The sequence below is a fragment of the Cavia porcellus genome, unplaced genomic scaffold, assembly GCF_034190915.1.
Source record: "Cavia porcellus strain 051 isolate PalLab524CR breed Dunkin Hartley unplaced genomic scaffold, mCavPor4.1 scaffold_12, whole genome shotgun sequence".
Classification (NCBI taxonomy): domain Eukaryota; kingdom Metazoa; phylum Chordata; class Mammalia; order Rodentia; family Caviidae; genus Cavia; species Cavia porcellus.
Genome location: NW_026947495.1, coordinates 30,934,368 through 30,957,817, shown reverse-complemented (window position 1 = coordinate 30,957,817; position 23,450 = coordinate 30,934,368). Strand labels below are relative to the sequence as shown.

General features: G+C 31.8%; 1 protein-coding gene across 7 annotated transcripts in view; it reads left to right on the top strand.

Annotated features, from left to right (window-relative positions):
- Positions 1 to 23,450, top strand: part of Lrp1b (LDL receptor related protein 1B) — a 1,703,137-nt gene that overhangs the window by 1,447,383 nt on the left and 232,304 nt on the right. For all 7 annotated transcript variants that reach the window (XR_010050782.1, XM_063259026.1, XM_063259028.1 and 4 more), the window contains 7 exons: positions 6,195 to 6,308; positions 6,542 to 6,691; positions 8,715 to 8,837; positions 11,024 to 11,143; positions 15,238 to 15,366; positions 18,736 to 18,858; positions 22,177 to 22,317. Coding sequence is in view for 6 of the 7 variants with exons in the window: in XM_063259026.1 (XP_063115096.1) it covers positions 6,195 to 6,308; positions 6,542 to 6,691; positions 8,715 to 8,837; positions 11,024 to 11,143; positions 15,238 to 15,366; positions 18,736 to 18,858; positions 22,177 to 22,317 (900 nt within the window). In the remaining variant the exon portion in view is untranslated. The remainder of the gene's footprint in view (positions 1 to 6,194; positions 6,309 to 6,541; positions 6,692 to 8,714; positions 8,838 to 11,023; positions 11,144 to 15,237; positions 15,367 to 18,735; positions 18,859 to 22,176; positions 22,318 to 23,450) is intronic.

Sequence of the window (23,450 nt, the reverse complement as noted above, 5' to 3'; positions counted from 1 at the left end):
AATGATGGCACACATGTAAAAACACTGTGTGTGTGTGTGACTTGAAAGTATCCTCACAATTCCATATGCTATTAAATTTAATATGAGTGTTCATGAATAGGTAAGGTAGAACAGTAAAAACAGAAGTCAGTTCCAATAGATTAAACAAAATTGAAAGCCACAAGAAAGTCAGATTATACAGAGGACTGGTTAAAAGAAAAATAGGAAAAAACAATAACCCATTTACCAGAAGGGAGGAGGATGTTAAGGTGCCTTGTGCTATTCTGACTTAATCTTATATTCACAGAAAATTACTGGAGGTTTAAAGCAGGGCAAGGCAAGTTCACACTATTTTAAAAAAGAAAAGAAATATATTTGTAAAGGAAAACTATGATAATGAGATCAGAGAGATAAAACCTGAGGTTTTCACATGCAGTGAAAGGTAACAATCAAGGGGAAGAAGACAGCTTTAACAGTTTTTAAAAGCTAACATGAAAAATCTTAGATAACAAATACAGCAAAAGCAAAGTAAGTAAATAACATGAAAAGTGACACCAGAAATTTTAAGACATTTTTGACATGCAACAAAATTATTGTTTTATTGCATTAGTTTATATCTGTGGGTCTTTTATCTGTGTTGAAGTTAGGAGAAGTAACGAGGAAAGTTTGCATTCTGCGACTGGATAACTGTAGACATTCAAATGAAGCTATTTCAAAGGCAAAGATAGAGCTGGAGCTTACATTTAGACGAGAAATATTGATTGTGGATTCATTAAGGAGAAAAATTTCACAGTATACAGAGTAATATGTGTTTTCAGAGAGAGAATAACAGAATTATCTGGAAATATTTCCTAAATAATAATGACAGGATTTATAGAAGGATGTTCATAATGAGTTATTTTCAATGAAAGGAGAATCATTCATCATTTTAAAGTGTTACAGAAAGGATAAGAAAGTAGTTATTAACTATATGTATCCGATGTAAGTTCCAAATGGATGGTAAAGGAATAAAGACAATGAATATACTAAGTTGTCAGAAAAGATGAGTGGCCAGTTATGATGAGAATGCTATGCAGAAGTAAAAAAGAGAGCACAATGAATACAAAGGGCTTATTTTGTAAGTACATATAAATGTGGAGGTTATTCTGTGGCATTTTGTATGGCATGATTTGTGGCACTCTATGAGTATCAAAATTTGAAAGTTTAGGAAGTGCTACTTACGTTTGCAAATTAAATTACCTATTATTTACTATACTTATAAATGATTAAAATTGTAAGTTACTGAGAATAGGGAGAAAGAAATGAATAAGCATTTGGAAGAATAGAGAAAAATACACTAGAACACGGAGGAATGAGTATTTTCTATTTATTATTTGCAAATGGCAAGGTATACACTAAAAACATTAAATAAAATGGTAAAAATACAAAGGTAGAATATGAAGGAACTGAACTATAGATAGATTTTAAACCAAAGTTTTCAAAATGAAATAATTTAAAATTAATATTATGATGGGTTTTCTTGAGAAATGAAAATTTTTTCAAAGTGGTAAATAAATTTGTATGTTTTAATATATGAAATATCATACTTGGTAAATTGTTTTAGGAAATTGGTAAATTCTTAGGTGGGAAATTGAAACTGTAACCAGAGTTTTACTTTTGTCTAATGATATCAGCGCAAGTTGCTAACTAGCAAGAAAAAACTTTCATATGTCATTTCTCTTTTTTTACAGTTCAAACACTACCTTTTGGGTTATGACTATCCTACTCATATTTGTAGGCCTGTAAAGAGTGGATTTGCAGATTAAGTTTTTGTCCTATCCTTTCTGCTGTATAACAATAGTATAAAAGTGTAGAGTTGACTATTTTAAAATTAATAAAGTGTAAGACTTTAGTTCCTTCTTTCATAAAAAAGAACTTTTGAAATTAAATCCTGAACACAAAGATTTTATTACTTACTAGTAGTATGTTCATTTAACTTAATCAACTTCTACAGTTAAACAAATGGGCAGCTTTTTGATGGAAAATCTGCTCTTTTCACTTGTGTAGTCTGGGTTTGATTTTTCTTTGATCTTAAATTGGCTCATATAGTGTCCTTAAATGACAGTCTGCAGGCCAAAGGAGGAAGACCCTTCTGATTTTTTTAAAGTAGGCTGTAAAGAGAAATAACTCCATCTGTATCCCCCAAACTCTCCCTCATAGCAAATAATGACAATGAAGGAAAGGGCTTGTGTAAGAGCTTAAGGATAATAAGAAGATTCCCTCGTAGTGTCTTTCATCTTACTTCTTCTCACTTTCTAAAGTTAATGCAACACTTCATTGCATATATATGAAGGCATACAAATCATCTGTTTTTCTGAACCAAAAGAAAAAATACAAAATGTAATATGATCAGAGGTTATGATATGACTATACAGGAAGATTTGATAGGATAAAGTGTGAGGCTATGATAGAACTTTATATTTGAAAAGTTACATTAATTTATACTTCTATGGCAATTATCATTTCTTTTACTTCCACTGGGGCAGAGAGTCTACTTACAAAGCAAAAATGTAGGTTATAAGGAATTATTTTTTACCTTTCTTTTCTCTTAAATGAAAAAAACTTAAATCTTTATCAATCTTTTATTTACTGTGTGTTTAATTGTTTTCTTCCATTTTTGAAAGCTTTAGAATCAAACTATCTGAGAAGGATAAGAAGAGTTGTTCAAAGAGTGTGATATTTTGTATTCTTCTTTTGGTGTGTCACGGGTTAAGTAGATTCAGGGAAAGTGTGTGATGGACCTCCTTTGCTGTTAAGATGAGGATAAATTACTTTCCTGGGGAAGTTTGGGGCCACAGAATACTTTCAGGTAGACTGGAGTTCTGAAGCTTCTAGAAAAATAAATTGGTGTTTTTTTGTTTGTTTGTTCTTGTTTTTGTTTTTTTAATTTCCCTGACTTCGTAGGAAAACCTTGAATGGTCCCACCAACAGCAAGCTACAAGAAAAGGATAAACATAGTGCAGGAAAAAATTATGACTACTTTTGAGTTTACATATTCCAAAAATAAGCAGTAAATTAAATAATAAGTAAATAAACAGAATAGAGATATAAGAGCAAATATCCTTTTTTTTTTTTTTTTTTTTTTTTCATGTTTCTTTCCTCCTTCCACAGGGAAGGGGATTTGGAAGATAAAAGGGTCTCAGGTTATTTACAGGAAATATCTGAAGATTCACAGAAAGACCAGTTGAGTTCACACGTTTCATATCTCATTAAAAATGTTAACAGACAGGGTGAAAAGAAGATGGAAGAAGTAGAAAAATTAAGCAAATATGTGAAGGAGAGTGTGTGGCAATTTCCCTTCTGCCACGACTTTGATCCACAATCCCTGTCAGATCTTTTCCTTTGTAGTGTCTCATTGCTATTCTTGGAATAGACTCAGTATGTTTTTATACACATTTTATAGGATACCTTTTTCTTTTGCACAATCTGGAGAGAAAAGTTGTGCATTTCTCACTTGGCTTATATTTATTTGGATCAATTATTTTCTCTTATCTCTGTTTTGAGACTTTTAGCCTGAGGACAACTGTCAGAAAACTTTCATATTCACTGGGCAATTTAGAGATTCCAGTATCTTTCTCTCTCAAAAATTACCCTTAGGGTGAAACAAATATCAGTAGCTGACTTACCAAAATAAAATGAGTTAGAACTGTAGTTCAGACAAAAGAAAAGAACAGGTTGTGGCAGAAGAATTTGTTGAGTTATTTAAAAAAATTTGTCTATCTCTGAATTTTTCCCATCCTTGTGTAGTAATGTAAGGGATATGAATCTCCACCACCATTTTGCCTCTAATGCTTTCAAAATTTCACAGTCACACTGTATGTCCAATTCCTTTGCCATTCCTCACCTTCTAAACTTCTAATGATCCTGACTCTGCATTGAATCATGGAACCTGTGGATGCAAGACCATGTGTAAAGGGCCAGTATGTTTCTATTTGCACATCTTGCACTCTGTGATAGAACAGAACTCTTTTCACAGGGTTCATTAGTCCAATTATGAGTTGGCAAAATGGAAGAGAAAAATAGATCACTTAGATTTGCTATTGCTGTCTCCTACCCTGACCTTCTACCTCATCCCTTTTCTGATTCTTTTAAATACTATCCAGAGTTCCTCTTCTTGTGTCTTTCTTCTTTCCAGAATTCAGTCCAAGACTTGTTCTGCTTGTCCCACTTTTCCAGTCTTCTCTTAAATCATTCTTTATTCTTACTTCCACCTCAGAGCTTCAGCATCATTTTGAAACCCAATAGCTGTTAAAAAAAAAATACAGTCTCCAGCTTTCATAAGCAGGTGCTTTGGTAGACCCCAATGTGCATGGTTTCCTAGTTTGTCTCTCTGGCTTCTCATCTGCCATTACTAGCTGAGATGAATTCCCTGACACAATGCTGTGGATTCTCTCTGCAAGTTTGGAGGGAAATACAGAGATGATGCAATTGTCTCCAAGCAGTGTTTTTTTTTTTTTTTCTGGGGGCCTTAACCTTTAGCTTCAGTATAATATAAAAAAGTAATACAAGGGTAATAAGATGTAGAACTTTAGAGCTTTTCCTGGAAATATTATAAGTAACATGCTACTTTGTACAGAAATGCATCCTGTTTTCTGAACAAAGCCATTGAAAGAAAGCATCAAATACATAAAGGAATTACTAGCAATGAAGTAAAAAACAAAATAAAAAATGCATGACATGATTATCTTCTATGTTATATATTGATTTACTATTTCCTTTGGGTAATAAACTGAATTTAAGACGCTATAGAAATGAATAGAAAAGGCATTTTTTCATATAAAAGAAAAAAGCTATCTTGTTCTGTTTTGGTGCAATGCATTTAACTCCACACTTCATGGCATTATGTATTTTACACACTAAAATTTATTTTAGATAAAGAAAATAGTGAAGCAATTATAATTGCTAATTGTAAATAAAACACTTATTCTACTCATTATTTAAAGGCAAATAAATATGCAATTTTAAGATACAATTAAATATAAAAGTAGTGCATCATGAAATACAAATGACATACACACCCTTGAGTAAAATTTGCATATTTTAAAATATCATTTTATATATTTACAATTTATATAACTTCTATTTATGGTTAAATAATTTCATTAAAATACTAACACGACTGAAAGTGGCATAATCAGCCTTTAGGTTGTAATTCAGTGTAATCAACCTGTGGAAATTTGAAATTATATAAAATTTACCTAAATTAATCTAACATGCATGACATACCTCTCAACTATTCACAGCATATTTTTGAAAATCATTGTATGGTGATGGAAAGACAGGCAATCTAGAAATACAAACTGTACATGATTTTTTAAAAAGGAATTTTGTACAAAGCATATATAATGATGCAATTCAAAACTAATTTTCATTTAAACAGGAAATTGGAGAGCCACACTTTATGGCAACATATATAAAAATTTTACATTTTTATGTATTGTTGGTATGGGTCATTCATACTGTATTTCCTATAACAGAAGTTAGTGTTATGGCATTTAAAGAATACTGACATGGCCAGGGATTTAGCTCAGTGGCGTAAGCACCTGCTTGGCAAGCATAAGGTCAAGGTCGTGAGTTCAATCCCTGGTACAAAAAAAAAAAAATAATAACATAGCATAGATGATTCAGAAATGTTCATGTGTTTGCTATGCCTAGCAAAGCAAATGCTGAATGGTAATCCCAATATCTGTATCCACTCTGTCTTTATCTGTGTTTTATTTGTGTCATAGAAATAAATACTCCATTATTTCTTGGCAACCAGACTGGGGCTTTTTATTGGCATTAAATCAATCATTTGTATATTGTCTTAGTCGTTCCCTAAAGATGATGGAAGGAGAGAGAATAATCAATAATGTTCATTGATTTGTTATTATTGTCTCATTGCTGGGCTTGTGTTACCATGGTGATCAAATGTTCCTTGCTGTCAAGGAACCCACAATTTAGTTAGCCTCCAGAACCATAAACAATATGTAATTCAGTCCCAATTCAGCTTGTCAATATTAAAATGCAGGGAAATTTTTATGACAGGAATATCATAGAAGAGGCATTTAACCAGCATGAAACAGGAGCCAGTTAAAAATAATACTGGATAAAATAATATGAATTAATTATAATGCTCAAATTATAAAATCAAGGAACTATTCTCTGTCTCATCTATCCATATACTTTTTTGCTAGTTTCAACCTGTGCCACTGTTGAGTTCCACTGTGCAGATGGAACTTGCATTCCAAGATCAGCACGATGCAACCAGAACATCGATTGTGCAGATGCTTCGGATGAAAAGAACTGCAGTAAGATATTTCTTTCCCTTTGGTTTGTTCATGCCTGGACACCTTTGACATTGCACTGAACATTGTCCAAGTTTTCAGTGCACCTTATACTGAATTGACATGTAATTAACCCCTGTTGTATAGGATAATTGCATATTTACTTCTTCAAATGAATTTAACTTTTCTTGCTTCTCTGACCACTTAGTTTCTGCAAATGAGATGCTTTCAATTTTCTTTTGCTTACATCCTTTTAGATAACACAGATTGCACACATTTCTATAAACTTGGAGTGAAAACTGAAGGATTCATAAAATGTAATTCTACCTCTCTGTGTGTTTTGCCAACCTGGATATGCGATGGTTCTAATGACTGTGGAGATTATTCAGATGAATTAAAGTGCCCAGGTAATTCTGGAAAGAAAAACAGTCTCACCTTGAAGATTTAAAGGCATGCTAACACTCACTTTTCCTTACTTTTTTGACATTTAAAAATGTATTGAAATATTTTAATTAATAAAATTGTGGATATTCTACACAAGTTTATACACACATACAATATATTATGAAAAATTATTCATAATAGTTCTTGGATTATCAGTTAATTGATTAATAGTTGATTTTATTTTTCTACTCAACAATATATAACATTCTATGATATCAATTTTATCTCATATATTTGGTTTTGAAAAGGTTAGCTACATCCTTGAAGAAAGTGGAGAAACTTCTCTGGGAGTATTTGATTATGGCTCACTGAAGTTCTTTCATTTTTTTGTGTGTGTTTTTAATTAACAAAAAATTTAAATACAGAATTTCATATATAGCTTTGTAGAAACTGAGTATCTGGATTATTCACAAAATGTTTTGCAACACCATGTTACTTACCACTTTATGGCTATTGTTAATTTTTGCAATAATCTTGAAGGCAAGATATAACAGAGATTCATTATATTGATACCTTCTTTTTCATATCTTCATTTCTTTTTAGAACTAACACATTATTTTAACAGCTAATCTTCAAAACCAATAGAGAAGCCTGACTTTTGTATTGGCTAAGAGAGGGATGTTCAAGACGGTTTATGAGACACAGGTGGACAAAAGAAAGTTAGCATTAGGTTGTTCAAGTGTACTCTTACTATGCATCTTATCTAGACAACATCCTAAAAAGTCTTAGATGTAATGTATACTCAAGATTTTTTAATTTCATGATCAATTCTTTCAAAATTGAGTTTTTATTCTATTATGCAATAAGAGTAAATTTTATGGTAAATTATCAGTAATGGACCATCATAATATGATTGATGTATGTACACTGTCTTCCTAATTGACTATGAGTCAGTATAGAGGCATGTCATTCCTGAGCTAGGAGAAAGGTGATATGCAGTGAAGAGAAAATAACCAGTATTTAATATTCATTCTTATTGGTTATAATGATAGTAATTCAATAATTTTAAACATTGTAATTTACAAAGCAATTTTACATACACATTTTTATTGATATCTTATTTGTGTGGTATAATTTTCTATTTACTTATTTATTTGACGCTGACGTTCTCACATATGCTGAACATATACTATAGTATTGATTTACAGACATTCCATTGTAACATTTTTCTTCCTTATAGTAGAGAATATTTATTTAATTAGCATTATAACATTCAAGACAGAGGACACCAGAAATACAAAATCCACATTTTTCCACACATAAGAAATATCATCTATGCTTATTTTTATTAGTTCTTATTATGAATATGAAATTAAGAATATTTCTCCAACAAATATGAGTGTTAGACTCAATTAAATCCAATTTAGATATTTTGTTATATTTTGTTTTCATATCAAGTTTGGTGATGGTGAACTCTTTGTTTTATTTTATTTATTTATTTTTGATACTGGGAATCTAACTCAAGACCTTGCACTTCACAGGAAGGCACTTATTCCTGCTGAGCCATATCATCCACCAATGGCAAATATCAGTTCCCACACTATAACACAAACTTGTTACTGAAACATGCCTACACTAAATGCTGAGTTCTGATGTTTTAGTTTAATGAAACAGCTCATACATTAACATATTTTGTCTTAAAGGAAAAATAACATGAGTGCCATAGACTCATCACCACTGACTCTATCTACAGTTTTGATTTAGCCATTTATTTTAATCAGTAACTTCTTTCTGGTGCAGGACCCAGATACTGAATTAGATTTGGTCTTTGGTCTTTGGTCTGTCTCCCCATTCCCTTTTGGTTTGTGATAGTTTCAACATCTTGCCTTGGTTTTCATGCCCTTGACATTCCTAAGTGGAACGTCTCAGTTATGTTTTAGTTGATAGCTTCCTACTTGCCTTTTCTAATTCACAGAGTATTAATATTTTACCTACATCTAGTGTAGATGTTAAAATATTTGACATTACATTTATATTTTATCACAGTTCAAAACAAACACAAATGTGAAGAAAATTATTTTGGTTGTCCTAGTGGAAGATGCATTTTGAATACATGGATATGTGACGGTCAGAAAGATTGTGAGGATGGACTTGATGAGCTACACTGCGGTAAGACACTCTATCTAGGGTCAGCTCTGTGAACCATCCATGTTATTACTTCTGTGCTGGTGTTCTCTTATACAAGGTATAAAAATAGTGTTAACTGATTTTGATGTAAATTTCAGTAAATAATATAAAATTGTAAAAGTTACAATAAGAAGTAGAGATTAAATGAATAAAACAGTCTCCTTTTTGTCTTTACTGAGTGGATTCCACCAGATTTTTTTTTTTTTTTGAGACGGGCTCTCCTTATGCAGTTCAGGCTGGCATTGGACTCAGTTTGTAGCCCAGACTGGTCTGGAACTTGAAACAATCCTATCTCAGCCTCTTGAATCTGGGATTATAGGAGTGTGCACCATGGCCAGGAATTATGTACTTGTATCTTCATTTCCTGATTCATTAACTGTACATACTATCTAATATATTTACTTTCTGTTATGAAAACTAAGTATTTAATATAAAGTCCACCAAAACTTACATATCAGGAAAACAAAAAAAATTGTATAAATATTTCAATGCTAAATTTATTGAGGCACCATGAGACTAATGAAGGTAACTTTTGCCTCTACAATTGTAAGAAATGCTTGGTGTAGTGATCATTATCTTCCAGACATTTATCAGTATGGCAAACGGCCGAAGTACTTATACATTTTTGTTTTGGCAGACTAGGTATGTTACTCATTATACTTCTCCAATCTGTAATAAGCAATTGCATCATTATTTAGAATTTTGTATTAGGTATATAGCTGTAAATAATACTCTTAAACTTCTAATTCTTCAAGTTTGTATTCCTTGCATTCTACCTCCTAGTTTTCATGTGTTCATTTTATCTTAAGGTGTCAAATTAAGAAAGGTTTTCAACTTTATTTTGTCAAATTCATGGATCTTTTTCAAGAAAAGAAATTTCATAAATAAATGCAAACGGTATATTCATTATTTTCTTTTAACATAAATAACATTCACTATATTGAATACACAGAAAGGAAAAGATTAACCTATGAATCTTCTATCAAATGTCAAACTCTCCTGAAAGTAAATGTCATAAAGAAATGAAAAAGTACATTTTGGTTGACTCATATCCTATATATCTTTATATTTGAGTCAGTTCTGAAAAAGACTAACAAAATCTTCAAATGTAGTTAATATGGATTCATAATTACAATGAATATGTGATTATATCTTCTTTCATTTTTTTCCAAGCCTTTGGTTTTCTATATTTCTTTCTCTATAAGTGATCTAATTAAACATTTGACATAGGAAATGCAAAGTTTTATAAATAGCTTTCAGGATTAAAATAGAAATTTTCATATTTACAATAATTTATGTTTTGAAAGTTGAATTTGGGGGGAGTTTTGTAGATATTCTTGATGATAAATATGCTGAGTGTAAAGGGAAGGCTTGGGTGGGTGAACTATAGCATATAAAAATTGATGTGAAAAGTAAATAGAACAATCATTAAAAACACATAATCTGGAAAGAAAATAGCAGCATTTTGTATCTGGCAATATTTTTCATCAGGAATAACAAATTCAACTCTTTCTAGGGAAATAAAACTAAAGATTTGGTATGTCAAGTATATATAGAGATGAAGTTGTGAGCTTATCAACCTAAAACTCCCTTAGTCACCTGACCTTTAAAAACAAACTTCAGCTGCCCATTCCATTATGCTCTTACCTTGAGAAAGATATAATTTTTTTTTTTCTTATTTGGGGAGAGAATCTAGCATACATACTAGTTTCAAGCAAGTCCTGTGAGAGTTATGTTAAGGAACTCAGGCAGGGCTGGATACACAAACTGTTGTTAAACTTTTTACGATGCTGTTACACATAAGAGGAATTTGGCTTTAAATATTGTGGTTGATTTTAGCAAAGCTGATAAAGAACATTCTCAGTGTCAACTGTTTTAAAAAGATCTGAACCATTGTCTCTTTTCTGTTTTACAAGTGACACATTATAATTACACATTATTTATGAAGCACCATGTGATATTTTGACACATGATTACATTGTATACTGCTCAGAGGAAGCATACACACACACACTCGCAAGCATTTACAATTTCTTGATAAAAAAAATTCAGAATATCCCTCTGCTTTACATTATTTTTATGCATAGACACTCTACAGTGAAATAGAGCATGGGAACATATCTCCCTGCCTTTTCCAACTAACAACAAACATTCTTTTTGTGTCTTAGATTCTTCTTGCTCTTGGAGTCAATTTGCTTGTTCTGCTCAGAAATGTATTTCTAAGCACTGGGTTTGTGATGGGGAAGATGATTGTGGAGATGGACTAGATGAAAGTGACAGCATTTGTGGTGAGCTGCTTGTTTTATGTTCTCCGTTAGTAGGCTTAGTCCTTTTAAAACATACACAAAACTTCGCCTGCTAATATGCTAATCTTATTGTTAACATAAGTAATACAAAGTACTACGTAGTTGTTTGATTTCCTTTTTCTTATTTATATATTAGTATATTTGGGGTAATGAGATTGAGCTCAGGGCCTTTCCACTTGGCTGTAGCTGGACTTAAGTTTACAGACCTTCTGCCTTTGTCTCCCAGAGTGCTGAGATTACAGATGATTTTATCATTTTTTGTGATGACATAGTTTTTTTGCACCTGTAATTGTCATTCAGTATTCAGGATTTTTAAAAGCATACAGAAAACTTTCTTATAATGTATTAATCTTATAAACGCATTTATATTGTATTATATTATATTATACTGAGTTTATAAATATATATTATATTATTTTCAGGACACCGATTGTTTTCTTGTCTTTAAATATAGTTTTTATTCAATATTAAGAAGTTTTCCTTTACATTGAGACAATAGTGTATCTGCAAACTTCATTTATAATTTTATAACTTTCATTTATAGTTCACAATTCTCATTGTTTGATTTTTCCTGCTTCTCTCCTGTAAATGTGTCTTGTAACCTCTAATCTCTCTCTCTCTCTTCCTGTCTCTGTCTCTCTTACTCTGTCTCCTGCTCTCTCTTCTCTCATTTATATGTCAGTGTCTTCACATTGCTTTTAAAGAAATAATGAGGAAGCAATTGTTCAAAGGAAAAAGAGTCTAGAGTGGGAGAAATGGGAAAAGGCTATAGAGAAAACTGAAAACAAAAACAAGACAGTTATAATATTAACATCTCTTAGCTTATTGAAAAGGACAATTTTTGCTAATATTTATTAGAGAAATTTTAATGTCCATGTCTTGTACTCTGAATACCTACTTTAAGAAATAATAATATACAGTTATCATATTATTTTATTATAGAATTTCATTTTACAGTTTTTCTATAAATTAAAAAAAGTAATAAAATAGTAATGTACTTGTTTATCTGCTATTAAATAGTTTACCTTTGTATTTCATGTAGATCATATACTTTATTTGCATGTGATATTTTATACTGCTTTTGATATTGGTTCAGGATAAACATGTTAAAAATCACATATAATGAAATAGATAAATGAGTATGAAAAATTTATCTCAGAATTTCTCAACTGCATGATAGAAATGTATTTTCTTAATCTCCAACTCCAAATATTCTGATATGAATATGAACACATGCTTTCTTAATACCCACATAATAACTTTGACTTGCAATAATCTAGTCCTTCTTAAATTTTGAAGAAACTTACAGAACTTAATAAATTTACCTGAAGTCTCTCATCTAATTAGTGATATCAGGGGTAGGAGCAGAATTCCAGTTTCCAAAATATTAAATAGAGTAATAGCTTCCTTGGTTATATTCTGAGTAGGTGAACAAGATAGATCCAGTGCAATCTCACAGCTCATCTGTCTTCTCCCTTGGGTTTCTTTTCCCTGAGAAAGGTGATGTATGTACAGATGGCAGTAACAACTATGGAATGAATCCACAAATTTTGCTTTTGGCTCATTTTCTCCTCAATTGACTACACTGTTTGGCATGTTCTTAATACAGAATCTGCTGAATATTATCAAAAGAGCCAGCAAATTAACTGCAAAGAACCTTATGCCACTTTAAAGCAGGAGATATCTTTGTAATTTTCTCAGCCTACCCCTCCTTTTAAAAATAGGGAGTTTCAGACATTAATTCTCATCAAGGTCAGGAAGAAATAAACATCTTTATGGCCAAATCAGTAATTTTTCTATTATGTCTACTTTGGGAACAGATTGCAGTTATGATAAGGAAAGATACTAGAAAATTTGCATTGATCACAACTTCCTTAATAGAAAGAATGCAGTTTTTAAAAATAAGCAAAATATTATTAGAACTTTGACAGATAGTAAAGCAATGACTTGTGAGGATAATAATGAAAATAATACCTTATGTTCAAGAGCAAGCTTGGAAAGTGGAATAATTTAGTTGAACTATGTACAACTAATTTATATACAAAGAAAATTTTATCATAAAATCTCCTAACAATGTAAAAGTATGTAAATGTCTTTGTAAGTGAAAGCAATATTTATCCTATAGGTTTTTAAAATTTCAGACAACAGACCCTATTTCAGCTTCATAGTATTAAAAAAATCAATTCTAATCAAATGAATAAATCTGAGTTTCCTAGGAGATATTTCAACATTCATTTGCCATCCTACGTTCTGGACTAATGTATACAACAGAAAAATCTATGTATATGCTGGAGAAAATTTTCTTTTGATATCTCGTGGCCACCTATTTTGAAAATAGTGAATTAAAAAGCATTTTTTACTTTTAATTACTCTGTGATTGAGAAGTAAGATGATAATAATTATTTACTTAAATCACACCGGATCACTTCTTTAAGTGATTGGAAACAAATATCTTACATTGATCAAATCAGCCATATTTTCTTTCTGGAAATAGCAAGTATTTTTAATATTTCAAACATATATTTTGACCATCGATAATAGGTACCTGTTCAATAAGAAACTGAAATTGGAAAAAGTAAGATCAAGGGTCAGGTCAGTTCATTCAACAAATACTTCTTATAAACACCAAATCCACATATGTGTGCACGAGCACACACACACACACACACACACACACACACACACACACACACACACACAAAGATGTATGAAGACATGAGAAATGATCAGACAGTCATTTGTTATCTGATTTACTGCTTTTATCAAGAGTAGAAAAGAGAAGCCCTGTATAGCTCTTGGAATTTATAGTCAAAGTCAATAAGCTTTTTTTTAAAAAAAAAAAAAAAAAAAACTTTTTATTATTTTGAAGGTAGTAAAATACAACACAACAAGAAAGAACAAAGCCAATTGAGACAGGGCAGTGAAATTGGTACAGAACGTCACAGCAGGTTACCGGTATAACAATAATAGGTACCATTGTATATCTTGTTATCTTCACAATAGTTGTTCTTTTAATCAGGTATAGCAAAATCAAACCAAATACAGAATATTATAGAACTTATCAAAACAGAACATTGAAAGAGCAATATGATTAATCAGAACAAAGCAAAACAGTGACAACGATATTTGCCTTCAAAGAAATGTTAGAAGGAAATCCCCCCTATTTGCTATATTGCATATAGTCATCCTCTCAAGAGATGCTCAACTTGCTTACCAGGGAAGAGAGTTGGTTACTTTGTTTCCCAGCACCCTAAGTTCCGACATGGAGCAGATCTCTGGAGATGCTAGCTGGTTCTCTCACTGGGGCAGCTGTTGCTTGCTCCAGCCATGTCTGCTTACTAAGGAGGCGAAAGTCAATAAGCTTTTTATTTTTTCTTTGTTCTATTTATTTGAAAAATAACATCAGACACCTAAAGGAACAATGAATTGATAAAACAAAGAACAGATGGATTGTATTCATTACATGTGTAGAATCAACGTGTACAAGAATATATACTTTCCAACAGTACAAGGTGGGAAGGAACAATAATGAAACAGTGGTTAGAAGAAAGTGCTCAGGTATAGGGTTTGCACTCCTAGCTTAGTGTTCTTGAAGATTAAATTTCTTTTTTTATCAGTGTGAAGAAACTGAAAATGATAATAATTCTACTGGATGAAATTGTGCAAGGAATAAATTTGTGTTAATATGCAGTAATAAGCAATAACATTATATAACTATTATTATTATTGTTACTATCCTTATAGGTTTACTCTTGGCAAAATATTATTTCACCTGAATCATTACTCTATGATTTATTATTGTTACATTTTATAAAGAGAAATACTTTTTTTTTTTTTTTTTTTTTTTTACCATGTAGCTTCAAGAAATCAAACATTTCGGTTTAAGAATGAATGTTCTTTGGCAAAATGTATAAACGTTATAAGACAAGGATAACATTTCATAATTCCAAATAATTACAAACACTCCTTTGTAAGCACCATTTATCATTTCCCTTCCTTTGGATGCTAACTGTGAGTGATAGACATTGTCTAGTGGACACAAAATGACCTAACAGCATCTTTCCTGTGGGGTTAAGGTGACATCACCTGCGCTGCCGACATGTTCAGCTGCCAGGGCTCCCACGCCTGTGTGCCGCGACACTGGCTCTGTGATGGTGAGCGAGACTGTCCTGATGGAAGTGATGAACTCTCCACAGCAGGATGCGGTATGCATTGTCACAGAGGGATTTGTGTCAGTAAAAATAGTATTCTTAATTTGTATTTTGTGTTTCTCCTATAAGAGAACCCACCAAATATTTTTGTTGTGTGTCTAGTTTATTTCACCTAGTGTTATAGCCACATAGAGCATATTTTTTCTTACAAATATTTCAAGTTTATCTTTCTTTATGGCAGAGTAGTTCTATCTTATTCATAAATGTCACATTTGCTTTAACCATTTTTCTGTTGATGAGCATATAGACTATTTCCAAGACTTACCTATTGTGAGTTTTGCTGTTATAAACATGTATCTGTGTAATATGATGACTTTCACTCTCTCTGGAAGCTACCTACCTAGGATGAGAGTGGCTATTTTTATTTTCTGAGAAGTTTTATACTGATTTCCACAGTTGTTGTATTAGCTTACATGCCCACCAACCATGATGCGGTGGATCAGTGTCAAGAGATGGGGGGTGGGCAGTAAAGGGAAAGGATTCAAAAAACTTATGTTCAAGTCACCATGAGGACTCTAAAAATAATGCACTGCAATCGTGTAACAATAAAATTAAAAGAAAATAGTATAGCAACTTAAGATTTGATTTTATAGTGTTCACTGCATCATATTTTCTTCTACTTCCTTAATGTCCAGACCTTTAGTAGTGTCAGATTCAGGTAGGTAGAATGCTTTGTACTTGCTGTTCAGCAACCCCTCTCACTACTGTTGAGCATTTCAGGCACTCAGGGTGCTATTATTCATTTAAAAACTATCTTGATGATTGCAGATTCATCATTTCACTTCTGGGAGAGTATAAATACATTACATGTGTGAGTGTGGTAAGGCTGGGATTTCTTTCTAAAGTTCACCCCCCCCCCGCCACTTCTCCATGAAAATCTTTGGACTTCTTTGTGCAGATAGTCTGTAAATGGCTACTCTGATCTTAGATGATAACTGATCAGGAGGTCAGTAAACTCCTATTTGTTCTACAGATAGCATGTTAACCCTTGGGTCAGGTAAAAATAGTTGGATATAGCTGAATGTAGCTGAAAGATCAAGGGACAATTCTGGAAGTCAGACAATTTACTAAGTTTATGTCTAAAGGTAACCTGGGAAAATTTTCCGGCAATTATGCAATAGTAAAAAATTGAGATAAATTATTTTGCATGATCAGAAGAATGAAGGGACAGAATATTTGAATGATGATCCAAAGGTCACATAAGAGATCTGTGAGTTGTGTAATCTATCAGAAATATTACTGAGTTCTGCTCCTTTCTGTGAATTCAGCCATTTAGCTCTCCTATGGCTGATGCTCTAGTTTTTAAAATGTTGTATTTGAAGCCATAATATAAGATAGTATGAGTGTATATGCTGATATGTGCACCAAATATAAAGCAGAAAAAAAAAATGAAAGAAAGAAAACTTTCAGGCAGTTCTATTTGCACAGAACTTAACTATTGTTGCGGAATAATTCACTTTGCTCTTGAAACTGATCTGTGTGTCTATAAAGGTCAATGGGGCCACTGAGGGCTACATAATAAAGGATTATGTATCAATTCAGGGATCCAGATGGTCCCAGTATGCTGTTGCTATTGTAGCAAGATAACACTCCAGGAGGCATATTAACACTTCGGACCACATGGGTACTATTAAGCAAATTATGCTAAAATGCAGCAAATTGTACTCAAGTGACCTGAAAGCATTAAGGCCCTGTAAGTCATTGTTGCTGAGTATTTTAAAGAATAATTCACATACTTGAATTGGCGTAATTCACTTGGGTTATACAAACTATCACAGAGTTAAAATTAGTTATTAATAATTGAGTTTTACATTGATTACAAAGCCGATTTTTAATACTTTCCTATGTGACTTCTTCATAGGTTTTTAAAATAAATTTGTTGGAAGTAAACTATACTTTATCATATTCTGAGAACACTGTTGGGTTACTGATTTACGATTCTTTGTCAATAATTACTGACAAAGTCAGATTTCTTAGTACATGGAGTCTGGGGTAAAGAAAAATTGTAATTCAAGTGTTAAAAATGAACACTCACAAACACACACACACACACACACAATGGTGTATATGCAGTATACAAGGTCATCATAAAGGTATATTCAAAAAAATCCCAGAAGTTTCACGGAAGGATTTCAAGACTACGTGATAACATAATTTAAGGCTTGAACAAAGGAATATACAGTCTTTGAGGAAGAAATTGCTTATTGAACAGGGAGGGGAGGGAATGTCAAACACCTAAATTGTTTCAAGTGCTCATTATATGTCAATTATTGTTATATGTGTTTCTTATTTATCTGGGTGAAGTCCCACAGTTTCATAGGAAGTGCTTCGGAGAATCTCCCAAAAATAATTATTGTAATGATAAGAATTTAAACAGTACCAAAGGATGCATTAAATATCTAATATGAGAAGATCTGTTTCACATATCTTATCTAGTCCTTATGAGAAATTCATCAGATAGATTTTATTATCCTGTTTAAACTGATAGGGAAACAGATGCACCAAGAAGGTAAACAGCTTCCTCAAGGTTACCAAAATAAGTGGCAGAGCAAAACTTTGTTTTTTTCCACTTTGTTCTACAATAACATACGACAGATTTTTGGCATTTGCAGTGTCCTTGAATCTTACTATATCATTTATCTTTTATATACAAGGATATACTATAACTAGGAAAGATGTTCAAATATATATATATAATTTATGCTACTTTCATGGATCAGTATTCCTGAAGGACCAATACTCCATTTTAGGATCAATATTTCTTAATTTTAAGTAGTGCTTGTGATATGCATGCTATCATAAATCCTACCTTTACCTAATTCAATAGACCTTTGTGGAAATTACCCAAATGTTTTATTTTCTTTTTAGAAACAATAACTTCCTCAGACCTCCTGATTTTCACTTCCGTCATGAACACTAATATTTGGGGGCTCTTTTCAGCTCTATTTTTCACTAGGAAGTAACACGTTTATCAGCTTACTCATGTAATATAGGCAAAGGTAAAAAAAAAGATCCAGGCATTTATTAGCTGAATGATTTGGTTCTAACACATGAACATTTGAATTTATACTTCTGAGAGCTTACAAATCGTTACATGATTTACAATGTGAGGCTCACTCTAAAGTAGTACAAATTATAAATACTGAAATTTTGAGTTATGCATGTACACATTCCTTGAATTATGTATGTAAAGTTCTGATATGTATACATAAGACTATTAGATTATCTGATGTATTGGATATTAAATGAAGTTCTTTCTCTAAATAGCAATAAATTATTGGATATAACTGTTTTCCAAAACTCTAGTTTCAAAAAACTAAAATATGTCCCCATCTAACTTTATTTTTGTGATGTATTTCTTAGCACCCAATAATACATGTGATGAAAATGCTTTCATGTGCCATAATAAAGTCTGCATTCCCAAGCAGTTTGTTTGTGACCACGATGATGACTGTGGAGATGGTTCCGATGAGCTCCTAAAGTGTGGTAAGTATTTTGAAACGTTTCACAGAGGAGATTCTCAAGCAAAGAGACATTTAAATTGATTTCGAGAATATATTTTAAAAATAACAAAAACAGGCACATTTACTAATGTCATTGAGGATTAGTAAATTCAGTAATAGCCATATACCATACTATTGTAAGCTCTAGATAAATTATATATTTGTTTGAAAATCATTCCTACTTATAGTATATTTATTTAGGGAATAATCATAATGTCTTCAGTATGAAGTGCTTTGAACTTCAAAGACAATTCTAGTCTAGCTTATTCAATGTGGTACACAAATCAAGTAAGAAAAAAAGTACCATTTAGAATTATCAGAAAAAAGTCTGATGACTTAATACTTTCCTTGACTTTATCGTTTAGGATCCCAATAATTTAGTAAAATTTAATGTTATCATTACATAACTTATATTTGTATTACATATATAGTCAACGATTATTATATATACCAGCATTTGTATAATTTTTGTATTAAAATAGTAAATAAGCTTTACAATCATATTAAAATAGCCAGTTGAAGTTGAAAACTTATGTGAGTTTAGTGGTTTTTGAGAAATATTTTAACACATTTACACGAATACATACACATCTAAGGAAAAGCTGTACATTTCTTATACGCCCATGGTAGGTGGTAGATTTAGTGCCCTCTTGCTCCATCCCTGGGCAGTGTACATAGCTTTGGTCTTTGATATAAATCTCTTTGAAGTCAGAGAATATCAGTTTTTACGATAATTTCTGCTTTCAACAATGTATGATATGTGATATTTTAATATTTCCCTAGTGACTCAAAATATAAATCTGAAGCAGAAATATTTTAGTATTTCCCTTCTGTTAGACATTAAATGTAGTGGATACAAAATGAATGAAATAGATGCATAACTTGAAGAAATCACAAACAGAAAAAACAGAAAGACAGTATAAAAGTATACTTTGCCGCATAAGAACAATCACAACACCTGGGATCAAAACAGAAAATAATTCTCAAGTGAGGTGCTAAAGAATATGAGCGGAGTGTTGATCAGAGAACATAGCTTTGGAGCATCGCATGGTGGTGACAGCATGCATTCTTGTGTCAGATACCATAATTTAAAATTTGTCACTGGGTAGCTGTGTGACCTTGAGAAATACTTAACCTCCCTGAACCTCAGTACATTCATCTATAAAATATGTGTAGTAATAGTGCTTAAATCTTAGGGTAACATGTTAATAGAGCAAGTCCAGGCACATACTAAATTCTGACTGTGTTTATAAAGACCTGTAATTGGTGTGATTGATAAATAGCAATCAGTTTTCTGTGAGGCTAAATTGAAGTTAAAAAGTCAATTTGGGACTAGATTAGAAAGAGCCACAAATACAATGTTAGATAATTTGTATTTAATTGTTTTGCCTCTGAGGCCAACATACATTTTGAAACATGAAAACGGAATGTTGCGATTGAATGTACAATTTATGCTCCTGAATCATCATTTTCAGCAGAGTGGAAAAAATATTGCCATGCAAGAGAAGAGCAATAAAAGTCACATAAACTGGTTAGGATGTTACAGGAGTAATTCTGATGGTTAAATGATGGTTCCTGATTCAGGAAAAGCATGGTGGTCTAAAAAGAATAGAAGTTACAAATGTCTAAGCTTTTTTATAGCTTGATGTGAGGGAAAAATATATTTTAGGTTAACTGATTTGGTAGGTGGTTGTTATTAATAAGCTTTAGAAAATGGAGGTGAAAGACCAGTTTTTCTGATGCACATGGAAAGCAAGGTGTGACAAGAGTTTTGGATCTCTTCAATAAGAAGTGTTAATTATGCGATCACACTAAGTTACATAGAGAGTGTTTGAAAATATGGATATAGATATTAAAAATATGGTGAGGATATGGAAGGTTCATTCTGTGATCATCAGGAGTGGGAATATCCACATAATATAGAATAGAAAGAGAGAGAAAGAAATTAGACCAAAAGTTGAAAGGTGCAATACTTTAGGGGCAAACAGGAGAGGATTTCATATAGGAAGAGAACAGAAGCAAGACTAGGACAGCAAAGCTAGATATATAAGACACTCAAGAGAATTTATTTTAAATATTTTCAGGGAACTCCTTCCAAGATAGTGTGGTCAACAGCATGAAATGCTGCAGAAAAGCGGATACAGAATTTTGAGACACCTTTAAATTTGACGATTGCTGCTTGATAGTTGTTGTTTCAAAGATAAATTTCAGAAAGTACATATTACAGAAATAAAGTGTGGATTGTTTAAAGTTTAACTAACCAAAAAACACCTTTCTTTAAAAAAATAAAGTTTAACTAGAAGAAACTAAGTAAACAAATAGGCAGTACAGAGAAGAAAACAATACAGATGGGCTTTCATTCTGACTGGGGTAACATGGGGTGAATATGTTTGTTTGATGAGAAGGCGCAGTGAAGGAGAGATTGGGAACTGTATGTTTTAGAAATTTCTACTTTTATGGTGTAATGTGACAAACATTTAAATGAGTTACACACTGCTGAATTATTTTTCCATGGAAATTTTGTTCATTTTTTTAAGTCTTAAAAATATCTCCTTCTAAAAGTAGAACATTTGCCAGATTTATCAAGAAAATCTAATAGAAGTGACTTTTTACTGTTGAAGAAAATAGGAAAAGTTAGTTCTAAAACAATATTGAAAATGAAATTATTTTTACATAAAAATAAGGCATAGATATGAACAGAAGCAAATCATGGGTTTTATTTTGTAATTTGAATAAAACTTTTTAATAACTCTAAGCATCAATATGTAGGATAATTTTGGTAGAGTACTTACTACTCTGTAAATTTACTTTGAATTTTTTTCTCATTTTAACAATTCCTTTACACTTGGGCTGCTACTTCCTAAACATAAACCTGACATTACAGCTCTTGAGAATTACTGTTATAGCTCAGAGTGAGTTCACCCATATGTTCTGTTACTATACTCACCAAATCAGACTTGAAAAACATATCTTAATAGCTTTCATTTTTGTTTTCCATTCCTAGAAAAATCCCTAAGATATAGACAACAGTTGACCGTGTTAATAGTCAATGTTAAATTCTTATTTCTTCACCTAGAAATAATAAGAGTTCATTGTTTCCAACTTTACTTTCTAATTTGACTTTAATACTACACATATTTCTTGTATCTGTGACTAATGTGAGGGACAGAAATGAGAATTACTTCCCAGAGAAGACATGAGTGAGCACATAGTAAATTAGTAATTGTGTACGTTAAGAGGATGAAGTCTTAGTTTATGCTTATTATGTGAATGAGGCAGACTTCTTTTTTCTTTTTGCTAGGCTACCGACAGTGTAGTGCAGAAGAATTCCGCTGTGCTGACGGGCGATGTCTTTTAAATACTCAGTGGCAATGTGATGGAGACTTTGACTGTCCTGATCATTCTGATGAAGCACCTTTAAACCCAAAATGTAAACATGCAGGTACAGAGATATACAGCACCATGTTATTCCAAAGTTTATTTTTTAATGCCAAAACTTTGACTAAGTTTCTGTCTAGTGTGATAGCTATGTCATACTATGTAGGATCACCCTAGTAATAAAGCATGTTTTGTGGTTCATTTTGGAAATTTAATTCTGTGTAAAATATATGATTTGAAACAACAGCACTCATACATTCATTGCCCTGTCCCTTCATCCTGGAAAGACATTTTTTTTCATTAAATCTTCTATGAAGATAATTTCCATATATGAGCCTATTTGAAAACTCTAACATCAAATAATTTAAGATTTAATGGAAGTATCATGTGATCATTTTGTTACTTATAGATATGTGCAATTATTATGTGCCAATTAAGATTTTAATAATAAGTATATTTTAAAGGATTTGCTCTGAAGTAGTATTCACACTTAGGCAACATGAAATAAACTGCATATCATTTGAACATAAATTTATAAATACATTTATGTATTTATCATTATACTATTTCAAAGGCAGCATATATAGTCATATATTTTAAAATAAACTCAATTAGATCTTTTCTTATACCATTTACATGTTAATAGACTTTTTAAAGCACGTATGATAATGAGTAATGTTCAAAGTATCCAGTTATGAGTGGCTGTAAAATCTGAACTTCTTTCCAAAGCTATATTTAGAATAACTATTATTCACCATCAATGTCCTTTTTATGCCCTACTTTAAAATGTCAATGTTATATTTTCTGAAAGAAAAAGGATTTTGGAATCTACCTATTCTATATAGTTAACTTTTAGTGACATAATGCCTCAGACTACTGTAGCTTGAGGGAAAAGTCAAAATACCATCACACTCTTGAGCTCATGCTTCACAATGTAGATGAGAGGGAGGTATCCCATTAAGTTGCAACAGACATTTATTTTGAATATTAATTTTTGAATTAAAGCCAGAATTGTAATAAATGGAGAGCATGACCATATACTTTTCTCCTGGTTTTCTACATTTGTGGATAACATAGTGTACGCACTATAAAGCTTTTTAAATGAACATAAATTTATCATAATTTTAACAGATAAGTCATCATATTTGTGGATGTTTTCAACTATTGTAATATAAAAAATGTCATGCCTTTTATGTT